At 46.9% G+C, this 16434-nt stretch overlaps 1 protein-coding gene across 2 annotated transcripts in view; it reads right to left on the bottom strand.

Annotated features, from left to right (window-relative positions):
• The window catches only part of pi4k2a (phosphatidylinositol 4-kinase type 2 alpha), an 80025-nt gene that overhangs the window by 25415 nt on the left and 38176 nt on the right, over nt 1–16434 (bottom strand). Inside the window, exons 7-9 of one of the 2 annotated variants that reach the window (XR_011592732.1) lie at nt 15555–15688; nt 13735–13794; nt 5022–10470 (exon numbers count right to left, since the gene is read on the bottom strand). Coding sequence is in view for 1 of the 2 variants with exons in the window: in XM_070876437.1 (XP_070732538.1) it covers nt 10312–10470; nt 13735–13794; nt 15555–15688 (353 nt within the window). In the remaining variant the exon portion in view is untranslated. Of the gene's footprint in view, nt 1–1980; nt 10471–13734; nt 13795–15554; nt 15689–16434 lie in introns of those variants that run through there. The other variant, XM_070876437.1, reaches the window with a different exon arrangement.

Raw genomic sequence — 16434 nt, 5'->3', positions numbered from 1 at the left:
GTTGCCAAAGAAGCCTTGGAGAGTTGCTGCAGTGCATCTTGTAGATAGTACACACTACAGTCACAGTGCGCCGGTGGTGGAGGGAGCGCCAATCAAGTGGGCTACTTACTAGCCACTATCCATTAGCTAATATTGTTGAAAGTAGTCACTGTTGTAATGTGGGAAACATGGCAGACAATTTGCGCTCTGCAAGCTCCCACAAATAGCAATGTGATAATGACCAATCTATTTTAGTGATGTTGATTGAGGGATCAATATTAGCCAGGACACCAGGTGAGAACTCGTCTGCTCTTCAAAATAGTGCAATGGATCTTTTATTCCTGAGGGAGCAAACAGTGGCTTGGTTTCACGACTCATCTGAAAGACTCTCAGTACAGCACTGGGTATCAGCCTAGATTATGTGCTCAAGTCTCTTGATGGGACTTGAGCCCACAACCTTCTGAGAGGTGAGGGTGCTACCAACTGAGCCACAGCTGACACACAAGCTGCAATTTATTCCATCAGGAACTGGACTGCCTTCGCAGGAGCAGGCCATTTGGCCCATCGATCCTGCTCCGCCATTTAATATCATGGCTGATCTGATTATGGACTCAGTTCAACTTCACTGCCCGCTCCCCATAACCCTTTATTGTCTTATCGTTCAAAAATCTGTCTATCTCCACCTTAAAAGACCCAGCCTCCACAGCTCACTGGGGCAGAGAATTCTACAGATTTACAATCCTCAGAAGAAATTCCTTCTCATCTCAGTTTTAACTGGGCAGCCCCTTACTCAGACTACATCCTAGTTTTAGATTCTCCTATGAGTGGAAATATCCTCTGTATCCACCTTGTCGAGCCCCCTCATTGTCCGTGTGGTTTGCTCAAGGCCGCGATCGGACAATGGATTTAATTGCGTCCCCTAGAACCAGATCTTCCTCAATCAGTTAAACCAGTTTTTGATGGCATTGGTTGATGGAGAGAATGTTGGCTATTCATCCCATTGAGCCTGCTCCACAACTTTTCTTAGGCAGATCAGCTCTATCTTATTGATCACAATTCCCTGCCATTTATCCACACCAGTCAAGGCTCACTTACCAAGTATCTCCTCTTTAAACCCATCCATTGACTTTACACCAGTGTGTGTGTGGCCCACATGCCTGCTATCCTTCACATGGAGGGGTTGTCCTGGTTTCACTTTTGACAAGTATCATTCAAATTGTAAGATTACATTCCTCAAGAACTCCTTTCCTTTCAAGCAGCTCAACGGAATTACAAACTCCACCACTGCCTAGATCCATGGTTACCAGAGGAAATCTTCCCAGATAAAGAATGCACTTTCGCCCCTCGCCTCAAACAATCCGTTGCATCATGGCGTAACGACACAACATCGATGTTTTATCCGCTGGGCAAGCCACATCGTTCGCATGCCAGACACGAGATTTCCAAAGCAAGCGCTCTACTCGGAACTCCTTCATGGCAAATGAGCCAAAGATGGGCAGAGGAAACATTTCAATGACACCCTCAAAGCCTCCCTGAAAAAGTGCAACACTCTCACCGACACCTAGGAGTCCCTGGCCAAAGACCGCCCTAAGTGGAGGAAGTGCATCCAGGAGGGCGCCGAGCACCTCGAGTTTCATTGCAGAGAGCATGCAGAAACCAAGCGCAGGCAGTGGAAAGAGCATGTGGCAAACCAGTCCCACCCACCCTTTCCCTCAAAAACTGTCTGTCCCACCTGTGACAGGGACTGTGGTTCTCATATTGGACTGTTCAGCCACTTAAGGACTCATTTTTAAAAGTGGAAGCAAGTGTTCCTCGATTCCAAGGGACTGCCTATGATGGTTATGATTTATCTGCACATCTGAGTCAGCACTCTGGACTGGAGTCCCACTCACACTTATTCTTCTCATTCCTCTCTTTCGCCCCCACATATACACACACCCCAAACCTCTTGTCCACTTAAAAGTGGGAAATAATGTAGACAGAGGGCCGAAACAGGTCATGTTAGAAAATTTATCGAATGCTAAACAGTAGTTTGGCAGATTTATACTTGCAGAAATAGTGATCATTTGGTTCTCATTTTTATATATATGTATATATATACACACACATTACAGAGTATACAGTGCTTTATCAAAACAATACATTACAGATTCAGTGTCCAAGCAAAAAAATAAAGTAGTTTAAACTGGCAGAAATATTTGTTAACAGTTCCTCTGATGAGTTATGTAGATGGTCCAATAAAGCCCAGTAGTGTTACACTGAGGGCCCATGCTTGGCAGATCCCTGCAGAACATGTGTTATTATGCACTGGTACAGAACGCAACAATTCAGGGCTCGAGTGAAAAGTTTGTCCTTCCATCCCCTTAACAGGTTTTTAAAAACTTCTATGATGCAAGTCAAGCTCCCCGCCGGGAAAGAAAAGTGAGATCGATTGGAAGGAGGAGCTAACAGATGTAAGCGCGATGGGCTTGAACCAATTTTTAAACCCCTTTGCCAGATGAGGGGTGGGGGAAGGAGGAAGTTGAGAATGTTAAGGACCCTCAATCAAGCTGAAATTTGAGCCCCTTTCCTAGACTTGGGACTGCCCAAGAAAGTGAAGGCGAAATCACATGGTCACACTGGATGAGTTGACCAAGGAGTAGCACTCATGATCTAGAGGCCCCTCACACACCAGACCATCCCTCGCAGAAGGGACACGAGGCCAGTGCCTTTCATTATCTTTCTACTTTGTAATTTAAGTGGAAAACATCTTCAGGTCGGAGAAACCAATTCCGTACCTCAAGGCAAAGCCAACACACAAGACGGTACCTATACCATGATTCCCCACATTGAGTAATAGCCCGCCTAATGCTGTTTCCCAGTTACTTGCACGACTTGACCGTTGACCAATGAACAGCACAAAGCTTGCAAGTTCAATGACAAAAGTTGACAATTTATTGGGAATTGGGTTGTGAGTTTACTCCTTTACTTTCTCACTACCTGCTCCCTCTATTACATAGACTGTTCAGTCACTGAAGATCATCAGACAGCACGGGTGAAATCAGTGGGAGCTTGAAGCAGTTCTCCACGCACTGGCCAAGACATCTGAATAGGAGCATTTCACGATCTTCGCTGCACCGGTTGGCCAGGATGGTAGAGAGAATCTCAATCCTGCCAGGGGTAATGCACGACTGCAGAGTTTAGAGCAGATGCAATAGAACGAGCGTGAATAGAATATTGGACTCCACCGATGACAGGTACCAGATCCAGGGTCCCACATTTAGTCCCCAGTGTTGTGCAGAGTTAGCAGATTCCTACTGGGGTATTGCGCAAGAATCAATCTCAGCTCCTCCAAGGTAGGGAGGAGAAAAAGCTATCCGGATTTCCACTAAAAGACCCGCACCGGAAAGGACATACGTGGACACTGGGGGAGGATAGGATCAGGGTTGCACTTAGTTGTGAGATAGTTAGGATAGGATAAAAATAAGTTATCAAAATCTAGGAGCACAATACAGTTAGTTATCTACCCCTCAACAGGCAGTTTCCTTTGTTGATATCAGGGCCATTAATTGAGGAGAATTAGCTTCGCACGCGAAGCTTTCTATCAGAGGGCGAGACAGTTCCATTATAGGAGTCAACAACACCCCTGCTTCCCCACCCTCACCCCACGATAAGCTTCAAAGCTGCAAGCGCACATCAGGGGCGAGAACATAATGCCAGAGGTAATCACGGCAGAGCAGGTACAACCCTACGGCAGCTCTGAAACCACGAGATTTGAGACTTACTCAGAGGCGAGAGTGGGGCAGAAAGGACAGGGAGTGAGTCTTAAAGCATTGCGGGCGTAGCTGCCGATCAATCATGCGCCAAATCGCGCCCATGGAATATAAACAAAATGCAGGCAATACACAGAAGCTCCTTCAACGTTTGAAAATTAAAAATTGATTAATGTTTTGGGATGTGCCCTCGTGTCGGGTCTCCACCATAAGCTATCCCCCCCCACCCCCAAGATGCTGACCGACCCGCTGTTATTTCTAGCGATTTCTTTTCCAATTTTAGTATTTGCAAAAAAAAAAAATGATGGAACTTTACAGCTTCCATCTTACTGCTTGGGGGTGGGGGTGGGGGGGGGGGAAGAGGGGGCGGGAGGAGGAGAAAGGGGAGAGAAAGAGGAGAAAGAGTTCTGGAGAAGGCAAGAGGAGGGAAGAGAAGAAAAGGACCATTAATGAAAGCCTGAGTGATAGGGATTTAAACTTTAGTTAACCAAGAGCACAAGTCAACTGATCAGATTTCGCTGGCGACCTTTCCACCTGCATCCAGAGCAAACTAAACTTCAATTCACCAAGTCCCAGGACACAATGTTATCTACTGCAAACAAAACCCTTGCACAGCAGCTCCTGCTCCAGTGAATTGTCTTTTTTTTTTTAAAAAAAGATGGCTCTAATATTTGCTCTTTTTGTAAACGAGTCACAGATTGCAACAAAAAACAAACCAGACGCAACGCTGTATGTCAACACATTTGTCGGCGTGTTAATGTTTGGTGGGGAGCGTGCAAAGTCATCAGTGTAACACACCTCAAAGGAATCTGTTAACAAAATCAAATGGGGCAAGTGGTTTGCTCAGATCCCAGCATTCCATGCACCTCTGGAATAATTTCACACAAGAGAAACTGCAGCCCTCAGGGCAGCGAGCCGCTCGATGCGTGCGAGCATAGAAATATGCATGGAATCTCTGCAGGACGCCGTCCCGTTTCAAATAATCCCAGCGGGGTGGGGGTTTCAGCAGTGGAGCGCAATCGTCGATCCGCGGTATGTTACAGCCATGTACACATACCTGCCATTTTAAACAAAACGCTTAATATCCTTCACTTTCTCTCTCTACTGCGGCACCATACCCATTAAGTCTTGCTGCAAGTTAGAAGATAGAGGGAGACACAAGAGTCTGGAAAGGGGAACTGGTTTCTACTGGAAAGCAACATAAACTACATATTCAGACAAAAGCTTAGATAGGTATAATCTTTAGGCAGACTAAAGGGAGGGGAGAAAAACAAAAGAATACCTCCCTACCTAGTAAGTTGCGATGGGCGAGATAATTCACATGCGATGCTCACAAGTGAGTTACACTAAGATCTGCAGGCAGAGATTTAAAACTATTACACTGGGAACGAACAATCGGTATGCCACTTGTAAAATCTGCCACTTTAAAATCAATTTTTCTTGCTGGGACACAGATGTGAACTGCCTATCGGATTCCAGCAGCTGCTTTTAATTTATTTCTATTTTGCACATTCTGCTGGGTGAGGCGAGGGATGCCCAGCGGAGTGGGAGAAAACTCACGCTACACTGGCAGTACTGGACCACAACCCTCCGAACCGCAGGGTGGTGGCATCGGTTAGTGAGGCCTGGTGGAATGGACTCCTTGGACTACACTTCACGGTGCTCCAATGCTAGACTTGGATTTATATAGCGCCTTTCACGACCACCGGATGTCTGTGTTTTACATCCAATTAAGTACTTTGAGTGTAGTCACTGTTGTAGTGACAAAAAAAGGGGGTGGTATGGGGGGGGAAATATAAAAAAAAAATATTGCAAAAGAAAATCAAACAGAATGGGGGGGGGGGGGGGGGGGGCAGCACAAATATTGATGTGACTTCAATAAAACCCACAGCTTAAATTATTGCTCTTTCCTCGCCCCACTGGTACTAAGCTCAAGTACATTATCCAAGTGGCCATGCTGCATCAATAAGCACCGAGTGTTAGTAGGCTATTTGACCATAGAGGGCACCACACCCAAGCAGTGCACAGACACTTTCCAGCAAGGATTGCTGGGCGGTGATTGGGAGCAGAAATTCGCACAAGTTTTCTCATTTCTAACCCGGGTCAGCTTTAAGCTCCCCAATTATCCCAGCGTCAATTGTATTAAAATTTATGACAATACAAAATTAAAAATCACACGTGTAAAGCTTTCCTAATTTTATTGTTTGCTCCCTCCCAAAATGATTAAATAACGCTGTGACTTCAGCTATTGCAAAAAAAACCCATGGGGTAATCATTTTAAAATTGGTCCTAATTGGACCAGAACACAGGATATTCCAAGTGTTTTAATCGTATGTGGTCATCCCCACCACAGCACATACCTTCTGACAAATCTACCTCGAACCACTTTTACAGATCACGTAGCAGCTACTGCAGGTTATCGATTGCTTGACACGTTCACAACGACGATTTCATGTGCTAAACCCAGGCGTTGAACAAAACGATTCATTCAGGGACCTAGCCTTCCTTAAGCTGCATGTACACCGCAGAGGGAAGGGCATCGGGTAAAAATATTCTACTCTGGGTATATTCCTCTCCAGTATTCAATTGTGGGTCCATTGTGCAGCAGTGCTCTATTCGGTGTTCTCCCAGAGGGAGACAAAGCACATGGTCAGCTGAAGTACAATTCATGAAAAAGATTTTTAAAAAGTGTGCTGGCAGGGATTTGAAGTTCACAATCATCCAACCATACTGCTCGATTAAAACCTTCTATCCACTACTGCAGCTGCGACTACAGATTCAAAGTAGCATCTAAAAGGGGGCACTTATTTGCACGAGGATTTGGCCCATGCAACTGTCAAACATCTTTCACCAGGAACGAACGGAGGGCTTTTCGCTGTGCTTTCAACCTTTCCTTTCTTGACCCAACTCGTGTCCTAGCTTGACAAATATTTTACGTTGGTTTAGGGAGGCGGGGGGGGGGGGGGGGGGTGGCACGAGATTTTTCACATTGGTTAACTAGCTCCAGTTTATACTGAACAAAACTCAACTGAAAACAATGTCAGTCCACTCAATATGACCAACACCTTGAAATTTGGTGGTAAATTTCTTGTTAAATACTAATATACCCCCAACACACCTTTTACCCCCATACAGTTCAAAAACGCTCTCTCCAGACCCTACCCACAATTCGGGTGGATGGAGTCTATAATTGTACCACTGGGCCCTTTATACACATCAGGAAGATGAGAGGCCTATTATCTAGTGAAGTCTTGGTGATAATCCAACCGTAGTGCAAAACAAGATCACCTAGTGATTGAACAGAAGTTACCAAGGTCAGCACACGCATGTAAAGTGGCGAGAAGCCCAAGCTAAACAAGTCAGATTTAGCCACAACATATTCTCTTTTTAAACACGTATAAAAAAGGTAGTTTATCTGGATCTCTTGACATTAAAAAGAGACCACAGCCACCCAGATCAACTTGGCTAAGTTTACATTGCCCCCTACAGTAGTCACCAGGCAAATATGTTCCACTCCCCCACTGAACACATTCAACTGTGAATAAGGGGCAGGCAGAATTTCCATCGCCACTCTCAGCAATCTAGTCAACAGGCGTTTATTGGTAACCATGCAAGATTCACCAGTTTTGTCTCCCTCTTCCCCGCCCCCCCCTCCCCCCAATATATTTAACAAAGTTTCACAGGCAGTCCTATAATGTATAGGGACGTAACTGGACTCGCTGGTAGGAGGCACTGTTTTATTTCCTCTGGCTGCAGTTGTCCTATCTCTCAGCCTTCTCCAAATGCTGCCAATGTTCCCTTTACAATTCATCATATGTTTCCTCTTTCTTAAAAAAATGCCCATCCTTGGATGTGTTTGGGGGGGGGGGGGGGGGGGGGGGGGTTGGGGGTAGCTGGTAATTGCCTAGAGAAAAAGCCAAACCTGCAAAACTCTCACTCATCAACACTGTACTGTTTTCTTAAGTGGCCACGCGGGTCTCAATGTGGAGGTTGAACACATCCAGTTAAAACAAGTCCGCTTTCCAGTCACACGTGCACGTGATTAGTTTGCGTTAAGTGCTCCCGTTTAACTAGCAAAAGGCAATACCATACCCCCACAGCGCTGTAAGGTCAGTGGAACCCCACTCTGCTTTAGTGACAGAGGCAAGCTAGTGCTCTTACAACACTTGGGATTGATTATCTTGATTCAGCAGAATACTCCCCCGTTAAATACAGCTCATAACTACCACTTAAAAATGAGTAGTGTCATGACCTTTCAGCATTGATCGGCTACCTTCAGCCAGCAGCCCGAGTCAATCCCTAAGTAGGTTCACCCTCAGTACAAGTTTACAAGACCACCCCTCGCCCAGATAATTAGGAAGAAGATTCTGTAAAGCTGCAGGATTTCTGAAAAGATGCACCAATGCAGCTTTATTTTAAGAAAAGGGGTGCAAACTAGTCTGGGGTACAACGACGCATCTAGTGTAGGGGCCATTTCATTAAGTCAAGGGCCTCAAGCCTGAACTGCGACTTGAAGGGATCTCACACACCATTTTTCTCCTCTCGCTCTCCCTTTCCTCAAAATCACAGCTCCAGCCAAGAACTGAGCGAGGCAGAGGCCTATATGGTACAATGCAGTAAGGGAAGCCCACCTTGGTCCAGACCCCTTAGAGTTCACCAGTGGTCATGCTCACAGAAGGGCCGAGAAGAGAGAATAGGCATCAACAGTTTGGCCACCTTTGATTTCTTTCTCTCTCAAATGCAGGTCAGCCACAGTTGTTCAATTTAGCCAGGAACGGACCTCGTCATAAAGATCCAGTTTTGTACTTCATGCAACATTCGATGGCAGGTTAGCTCTTACATTAACCACAGATTTTCTTTTTTAAATTGCACTCAAGTTTTCATTTCTCCTCATAGCGCATTGGTCACTGCAGGGGTTGGAATTCCTTTGCGCATTACTTTAAAACAGTGTAATTTTACACAAAAGCTTTAAAAGGAAATCAAACCCTGCAGTGAGCACTAGGCATCAGACAGGCAGCTGACCATTTAAGAGGGGGCTCAGGATCGAGGAGGGGTATAGTTGAGTTTTGAATGTGCGGAATAATAGGACACGAGTTGCTCTCTTCCTCCTCCTCCCATCCCGATTTCCTGGGGTTTTTCCCCATTTGAAAGTAGTAAGGGCCGGAAACTGGAGCAAAGTCACTGGTCTGCTTGGTCTGACGCTTGGGAGCCAAGAAAGTAGACCTTTTTTAAAAAAAAAAAAGAGACCGCTCTTCCTTTCCCGTTGAAGTCCCACTCCCCTCAGCTTCTCCAACAGAAGCACAACTGGGTTGGATTGGGAAAGGCAGAGGAGCAGGGAAGAGGAACGTGTTAGCAGCCAGAATCTGAATCAGACTTGCAGATCACAGCAAGGTGCTGTGGTTAATGCCAGACAAAGGGTGGACTGGGTACAGAGGGAAGCAGCCGCAACCCTTGTGCAAAGTTTTTGCATTAACCATTATTTTGGCATTTTTTTTTTAACATGCTAGATTGGCTTCTGATTAGTTACAGTATATTTCTTGCTCACAATCAGCCAGGCTATGTAGCTTGTATGGTCATTTCACATGCATACCCTTTTCCCCTGTCCCCTCAAACATATGCAATGTAGAAAAATGGGAGAAAGAGAAGCGCTTCAGCACCAGCCACGACTGTATATATAATATATTAGAACCATAAGTTCATGCTGCAACTTCAAAGGCAAAAGGATCCAAAGAGTCAGTGATTTGAGAAACATTTTGGTCCAGCTGGCATTCACACCAACACAGGCTGCGCTGAGGGGGGAGTACATTACATTACCTTATTCATCTTCCTCTTCAACCCACCCACTACCACAGCTGAAACCCGAGGCTACTGATATCTTCTTCCGCACAGGAAATTTTCTTCTCTCAAGTACAGCATAATCGTAGTTCTTATATATGTATATATTCTTTTCCCCCTCTTAAAAACATACACACGCACAGCAAAGCGAACTTGAAAAGACCATGATCGGATCGGATTATTCCAGGACCACCATAATCGTAGTTGTGCACCTAGTTTGCAATTTGAACCAAAAATCGTTTTTAGTGCAAAACAAAAACCGTATTCGTTTCAGGGGACAAGGGGGCAGGGCAAGGGTTAAGAGCAACGGAGGCAGCCTACGCCAAACACTCCGCAAGTTAGCTCATCGCGCAGCAGCCTTTAAGAGTCCAGTGGCGGGAGGGGAGCCAAGTGTCTGTCTGACAAAGTGAGAGCACAAAGACGGCTGTCGGAGGGAACTGAGAAAAGAAGAAAAATTAAAAGTGGTGGTGGGAGGCAGGGGATGTGCATGAATTAAGTGCAAATTATCCAGAAAATTCCCCCTTCGCACACCGTTTCTTACTGATGTAGTGAAGTCTTGTGCAATAATCATACAGGTTAAGATAAAACACGAAGCAGGCTTCTCTCAATCTCGCTCTTCAGCTCTGACACAAGCCCGCCGAGTTTCCCTCGCTGAGAGATAAAAGGAAGCCCAGGATTATCGGGCTAGTCAACCAGCAAGCTGTCCACGAGGGTGGTTTTCGCTCGCTCTCTGCGTCCAGTGATGCTACCACCATGTAAAAAATGGCTTTCTGCTCTGGAAGCTCTGCGTGTACAGGTCGTTGCTGCGATGGTGGCTCCGGGTCGTTTCCACGATGACGGGCGGGATGTGAATGAGCAACAGGGGCGATTTCCCATCCTTAAGGGCCTGCGTGAGGTTCAGGATCTTGGGATTGAGGTGGTGAGGGAGCGGAAGAGAAGAGGGACAAGGAGCAAAGGAGAAAACACAATCATAGGTTACAACGGTATCGGATACGACACAAGACGAAAACAAAAAGAATTTATATAGCACCTTTCACGACCACCAGGCGTCTCAAAGCGCTTTACAGCCAATGAAGTACTTTTGGAGTGTAGTCAGTGTTGTAATGTGGGAAAACAGATGGAACTCACCTAAAGGATAGCCATACAGCTGTGGTGGCTCAGTGGGGAGCACCCTCTCCTGAGTCAGAAGGTTATGGGTTCAGTGACGTCACTGCTGTAATGTGGGAAACGCAATCTGCGCACTGTAATAATGACCCAATAATCTGTTTTTATGTTGATTGAGGGATAATCAGGACATCGGGGATAACTCCCCTAACTCTTCAAAATAGTGTCATGAGATCTTTTACGTCCACCTGAGCGCAGATGGGACCTCGGTTTAACGTCTCATCCGAAATACGGCATATCTGACAGTGCAGCACTCCCTCAGCACTGCACTGGGAGTGTCAGCCTAGATTTTGTGCGCTCAAGTCCCTAGAGTGGGATCAGCACCCACAACCTTCTGACTCAGAGGCAAGTGTGCTACCCACTGAGCCACAGCAGACGAGATTAATCACAGGCCTGGTTTAGTGTTTGTTGCCTCCACACTGACAGCTCAAGGGAGAGGGAGGGAGGCAAGGGGTTTTTCTCTCTTGCTCTGCTCAAAGGACTAAATTCTTGCTGGGGTACCGTTCCCAGGGCATCAGCAGCAGTACCTTGCCAGAGTGGCCATTCCTCCTGGGCGATACCAGGCAGGCGAGTAGTGGAAGGCTAGTCAACTGAAGGGAAGGGGGAAGAAGGCATCAAAGCCAAACTCGATCCAGTCCCCCACTCGATGCAGACAGTACACAGCGAGTCCAGACAGTACGGGTGTTGTCGTGCTATTGGACTACGATGTCTCCGCAAGATCCTACAAATCCCCTGGAAGGACAGACGCACCAACATTAGTGTTCTCGACCAGGCCAACATCCCCAGCATTGAAGCACTGACCACACTTGATCAGGTCTGCTGGGCAGGCCACATTGTTCGCATGCCAGACACGAGACTCCCAAAGCAAGCATTCTACTTGGAACTCCTTCACAGCAAACCAAAGGTGGGCAGAGGAAACGTTTCAAGGACACCCTCAAAGCCTCCCTGATAAAGTGCAACATCCCCACCAACACCTGGGAGTCCCTGGCCAAAGACCGTCCTAAGTGGAGGAAGTGCATTCGGGAGGGCGCTGAGCACCTCGAGTCTCATCGCCGAGAGCATGCAGAAATCAAGCGCAGGCAGAAGCAGCGTGCAGCAAACCAGTCCCACCCTCCCTTACCCTCAACCACCGTCTGTCCCACCTGTGACAGGGACTGTGGCTCTCATATTGGACTGTACAGCCACCTAAGAACTCATTTTAAGAGTGAGAGCAAGTCTTCCTCGATTCCGAGGGACTGCCTATGATAAAAAAAAAAATCACTCAGGATGTGGGCGTTGCTGGCACGGCCGACATTTATTACCCATCCCCAGTAGCCCAGAGAAGGTGGTTTGATACAACTGACCATCTTAACTGCCCTCTGACGTGATTTAGCAAGAGTCAACCACATTGGCGTGGGTCTGGAGTCACATATAGGCCCAGACTGGTTATGGACAGGTTTCCTTCTCTCAGGGACATTAGTGAACCAGATGGGTTTTTTTTTTAAAACCACAATCCGACAGCTTCACTTTGACACCAGCTTTAAAAAAAGCTGAATCCAAATTCTCAAATTGCCATGGTAGGATTTGAGCTCCAATTCTCTGCATTATCATAGTATCATTGAAATTTACATCACGGAAGGAGGCCATTTCGGCCCATCGTGTCCATGCTGACCAACAAAGAGCTATCAAGCTTAATCCCGCTTTCCAGCTCTTGGTCCGTAGCCCTGTAGGTTACAGCACTTCAGGTGCACATCTAAGTACTTTTTAAATGTGGTGAGGGTTTCTGTCTCTACCACTTTTTCAGGCAGTGAGTTTCAGACTCCCACCCACCACTCTCTGGGTGAAGCAATTTCCCTTCAAATCCCCTCTAAACCTTCAACCAATTACCAGGTCAAACCTCCCTTATCCAGAACTACCCCTCGTCCAGAAGTATGCTGGCCACCGGGTGGCGCATGCACAGAACTCCAACATGAACAAATTGAAGTCCTTCCTCGCTGTCAACTCAAAAAATCGCTGGCCTGACTCTGCAATTCCACCCGCCCCCCCCCTCCCTCCCCACCCCACTCCAAGCCCAGGTATCCCCTTGCTCAGTACCTCTACCATCCAATTGAATGTGACCACCCCTCATCCGGAAAAATCCGTTATCCAGAACAAACCAGGTCCCGAGGGTTCCGGATAAGGGAGGTTCAACCTGTACTTTAAAATTTATGTCCCCTGGTTGTTGACCCAATTAGTCCAGGCACTCTTGATTACTAATACCAGTAACTTAACGATTACTCTATTATATCCCTCTAACTATTAAGCATGCGGACGATGGGAGTCGACTGGATTCAGCTCCAATTCCTCGGCCACAGCGAGCCAGCCGCTGCTCCCCATTACACACACGAGAAAGGTTCCCGATGGTCACATCCATGGAATCCACCCTGGCATGGGATTGGAAGGAGGGGGGAGGCATGAGCTGCTCTCCCACCAATACATAGTCAGAGGACAGCACACGATTTAAACACTCACCCGAGCTCACCATCTCTGTGGTCCAGGAGCAGAGCAGAGGCCCAACACTGGGGGGCCTGGAAAGGGGGGGGGTCCAAGAGAAGGAAGCGACAAGGTCTCAGAGATAGATGAACCCCTAGATTCAGGGGAACATTCAGTAGTTGGGACACAGCTCTGCCTGCAAGTGACTTGGCAAATTTCCGATTGAGTCTAGAAGAGGCTTAAAAAAGTGATAAATCCACACATGGCCCCACATCCAAACTGCATTGACCAAACATGATCAGAATAGGAGATGGCAGTCAAACTCACGCCCCAACCTCTGCCTTCTCACCAAGACCCCCCCCAATCTCCCCCTTACCTAAAACACATCAGTCTCTCTCTCTGCCCCACCTCCCTGCCAGCTCTCTACTCCACCCTCACCACCCTGCGCCGGCTCTCTCCATTGCCTTTCTTTGGCAAGCTTGTTATGGCGGATTATCTTCACAAACAGGCCATGGGCAATCCCAGAGGATACAATCAGCTCCCAGCGGCTCACCTGTCCTCTCATGACAGAAATCTGCTTGTAGAACTGCCCTCGGTCGAATCCTGGATCTTTCTGCAAAGGAAGGCGTAAATAACATTTTAACCAAGAACAAAGCCCCTCACTCCCTACACCCAGACGTGGGTTCAACAAAAATTCATTGCCATAGAAACCCCCCCCCCCCCCCACTGCTAGCATTCGAAGTGTACAGGCCTTGGTGTTCTTAGGCTGAAGAGGAGCAATAAAAACTATTCCGTGCGCGTCTGGAGATCAGATGAGGGCAAGATTGGACTCTGCTGTAAAGCCTCCACAGTTCAGTAGCTGTCAAGATTGTGTACACCATGTAGTAAAAGGTTAGAGAGAGAGGGACCAGCACCCAGGGAACTGCACTACAGCAAATAACAACTTGTATTTATCATCATAGGCAGTCCCTTGGAATCGAGGAAGACTTGCTGCCACTCTTAACATGAGTTCTTAGGTGGCTGTACAGTCCAATACGAGAACCACAGTCTGTCACAGGTGGGACAGATAGTCGTTGGGGGTAAAACGTCCCAAGGCACTTCACAGGAGTATTGAGACAAAACGAATAAATTTGACACCAAGCCACATAAGAAATTACAGCAGATAACTAAAAGCTTGGTCAAAGAGGTATGTTTTAAGGAGGAATAAAGATAGGTAGAGGCACAGATAAGTTTAGGGAGGGAGTTCCAGAGCTTGGGACTTAGGCAGCTGAAGGCACGGCCACCAATGATTGAGCGATTATAATCAGGATACTCAAGAGGGCAGAATTAGAGGAGCACAGACATCTCAGGAGGTTGTGAGGCTGGAGGAGATTAGAGATAGGGAGGAGCGAGGGCCATGGAGGGATTTGAAAACAAGGATGAGAATTTTGAAATCGAGGCATTGCTTAACTGGGAGCCAATGTAGGTCAGCGAGCAACAATGGGTGAGCAGGACTTGGTGCAAGTTGGGACACAGGGCAGCAAGCACTTTGGACGACCTCAAATTTACAGGGAAAACAAATTAGTGCAGTGCAGACTAGTTGCTGAATAAAGCTCAGTCAACCCAGATATCATTCCTGCTTTGGGACTGCAGGCAAAAGGCAGGCTGGGAGCACTTTGTGTAGCCCCTCTCCTCTCCCTCCTTGCTGCTGTGATACAAGATTCCATTCCAGTGGCATGATGAGTAAGGGGGCAGTGGATTGCAGCAGCTCTACTCACTGGAGATACACTTCAAATGAAGTTATGACAGGAATTTTTTTTTTTTTAAAAACTACGTTTCAGGATACAAGGAGCGATGGGCACACAAGGTGAATATAGGCAAATCTCCTGTGCATGTTTAGGTAATTCAGTACTTTCTCTTCTCCCTTCCTCCCTAAACCTTAAACCAAAATAACCAAGGAAATGTAGGCGACAACCCTGCACAGTAAAGATTGCACTGTCAAAACGCTGCGATGCTAAGGAGGGAGTGGTCACGCAAGCCAATACAATACTGCCAAAATTATGGTGCACTTATAATTCATCACTATAAACTGCTCTTATTACCAAGTGACAGATCTACCACTGCACTCCACCCTGGTGTTATACAGCTCAAAATGTTCTTTTCACATTTTTCACGATGGCACAGCAGAATCTATTATATTGCAAGATATTCATTTTCCCAATTCAAACGTGCACTGTAAATTTCAATCACACACTACTTCTCTCTCTCTCGAAGGTGCAGAGTGTTGTTGAGCTCCTGCGCCTTATCTACTCAGCCACAACACTATCTGGATACACCTCAACCCCCAATCACTGCAATTAATGAAGCGCGCAGGTTCACTGGCTGCTGACTAACCTTGAAGAGCTCATAAAGATCCTCTTCTAAATCTTTTATAAAGTTTGGGTCGGAAATCTTCGGAAGAACAAGGTCCTTAATTTCCTCGGAAAACGGTACTTTGGCTTGAGGCAGCCAGGCCCAGTAAAAAGGATCTGTGAAAAATAAACACATTTCATACAAGAGCTTGCTCCCCCCCTCATTTCTTGCAAGTATTCTCTTTATGTAACTCCCAGGGAGGGCATTTGACCATGGGAGAGCACCAATAGTCCCATTCTCACCAGATGCCCACTAGTTCAATTGGGCTGGATTCGCCTTTTTCGTGTCGTGTCTCCCTAAAGCCTTTCCATCATCTACAAGGCACAAGTCAGGAGTGTGATTGGTTACTCTCCACTTGCCTGGATAAGTGCAGCTCCAACAACAAAAGCAGCTCAACACCATCCAGGACAAAGCAGCCCATTCCACCACCAGCGCACCGTGGCAGCAGTGGGTACCATCTACAAGATGTATTTCAGCAACTCGCCAAGGCTTCAACAGCACCTCAAAAACCTGCGATCTCTACCACCTAGAAGGCCAAGGGCAGCAGGCCCATGGGAACACCTCCCAAGTCTCTCACAACCCCAACATGGGCATATATCAGCCGTTCCTTCATCATCACTGGGTCAAAATCCTGGAACTCCCTCCCTAACAGCACTGTGGGAGCACCTTCACCACGCAGACGACAGCAATTCAAGGCGGCGGCTCACCACCACCTTAGAGGGCAATTGTAATGGGCAATAAATGCCAGCCTTGCCAATGACATCCACATCCCATGAATGAATTTTTAAAATTAGCAAAAAAGCAGCAGGAACCGTGATCATCTGTCCCTTCCCTAACCCAAGGGCACTGGGCACAAAATCTT

This window comes from Pristiophorus japonicus, chromosome 3 (assembly GCF_044704955.1).
Source record: "Pristiophorus japonicus isolate sPriJap1 chromosome 3, sPriJap1.hap1, whole genome shotgun sequence".
Taxonomy (NCBI): Eukaryota; Metazoa; Chordata; class Chondrichthyes; family Pristiophoridae; genus Pristiophorus; species Pristiophorus japonicus.
The sequence above is the reverse complement of the archived record's forward strand: the minus strand, read 5'-3'. Positions and strand labels throughout refer to the sequence as shown.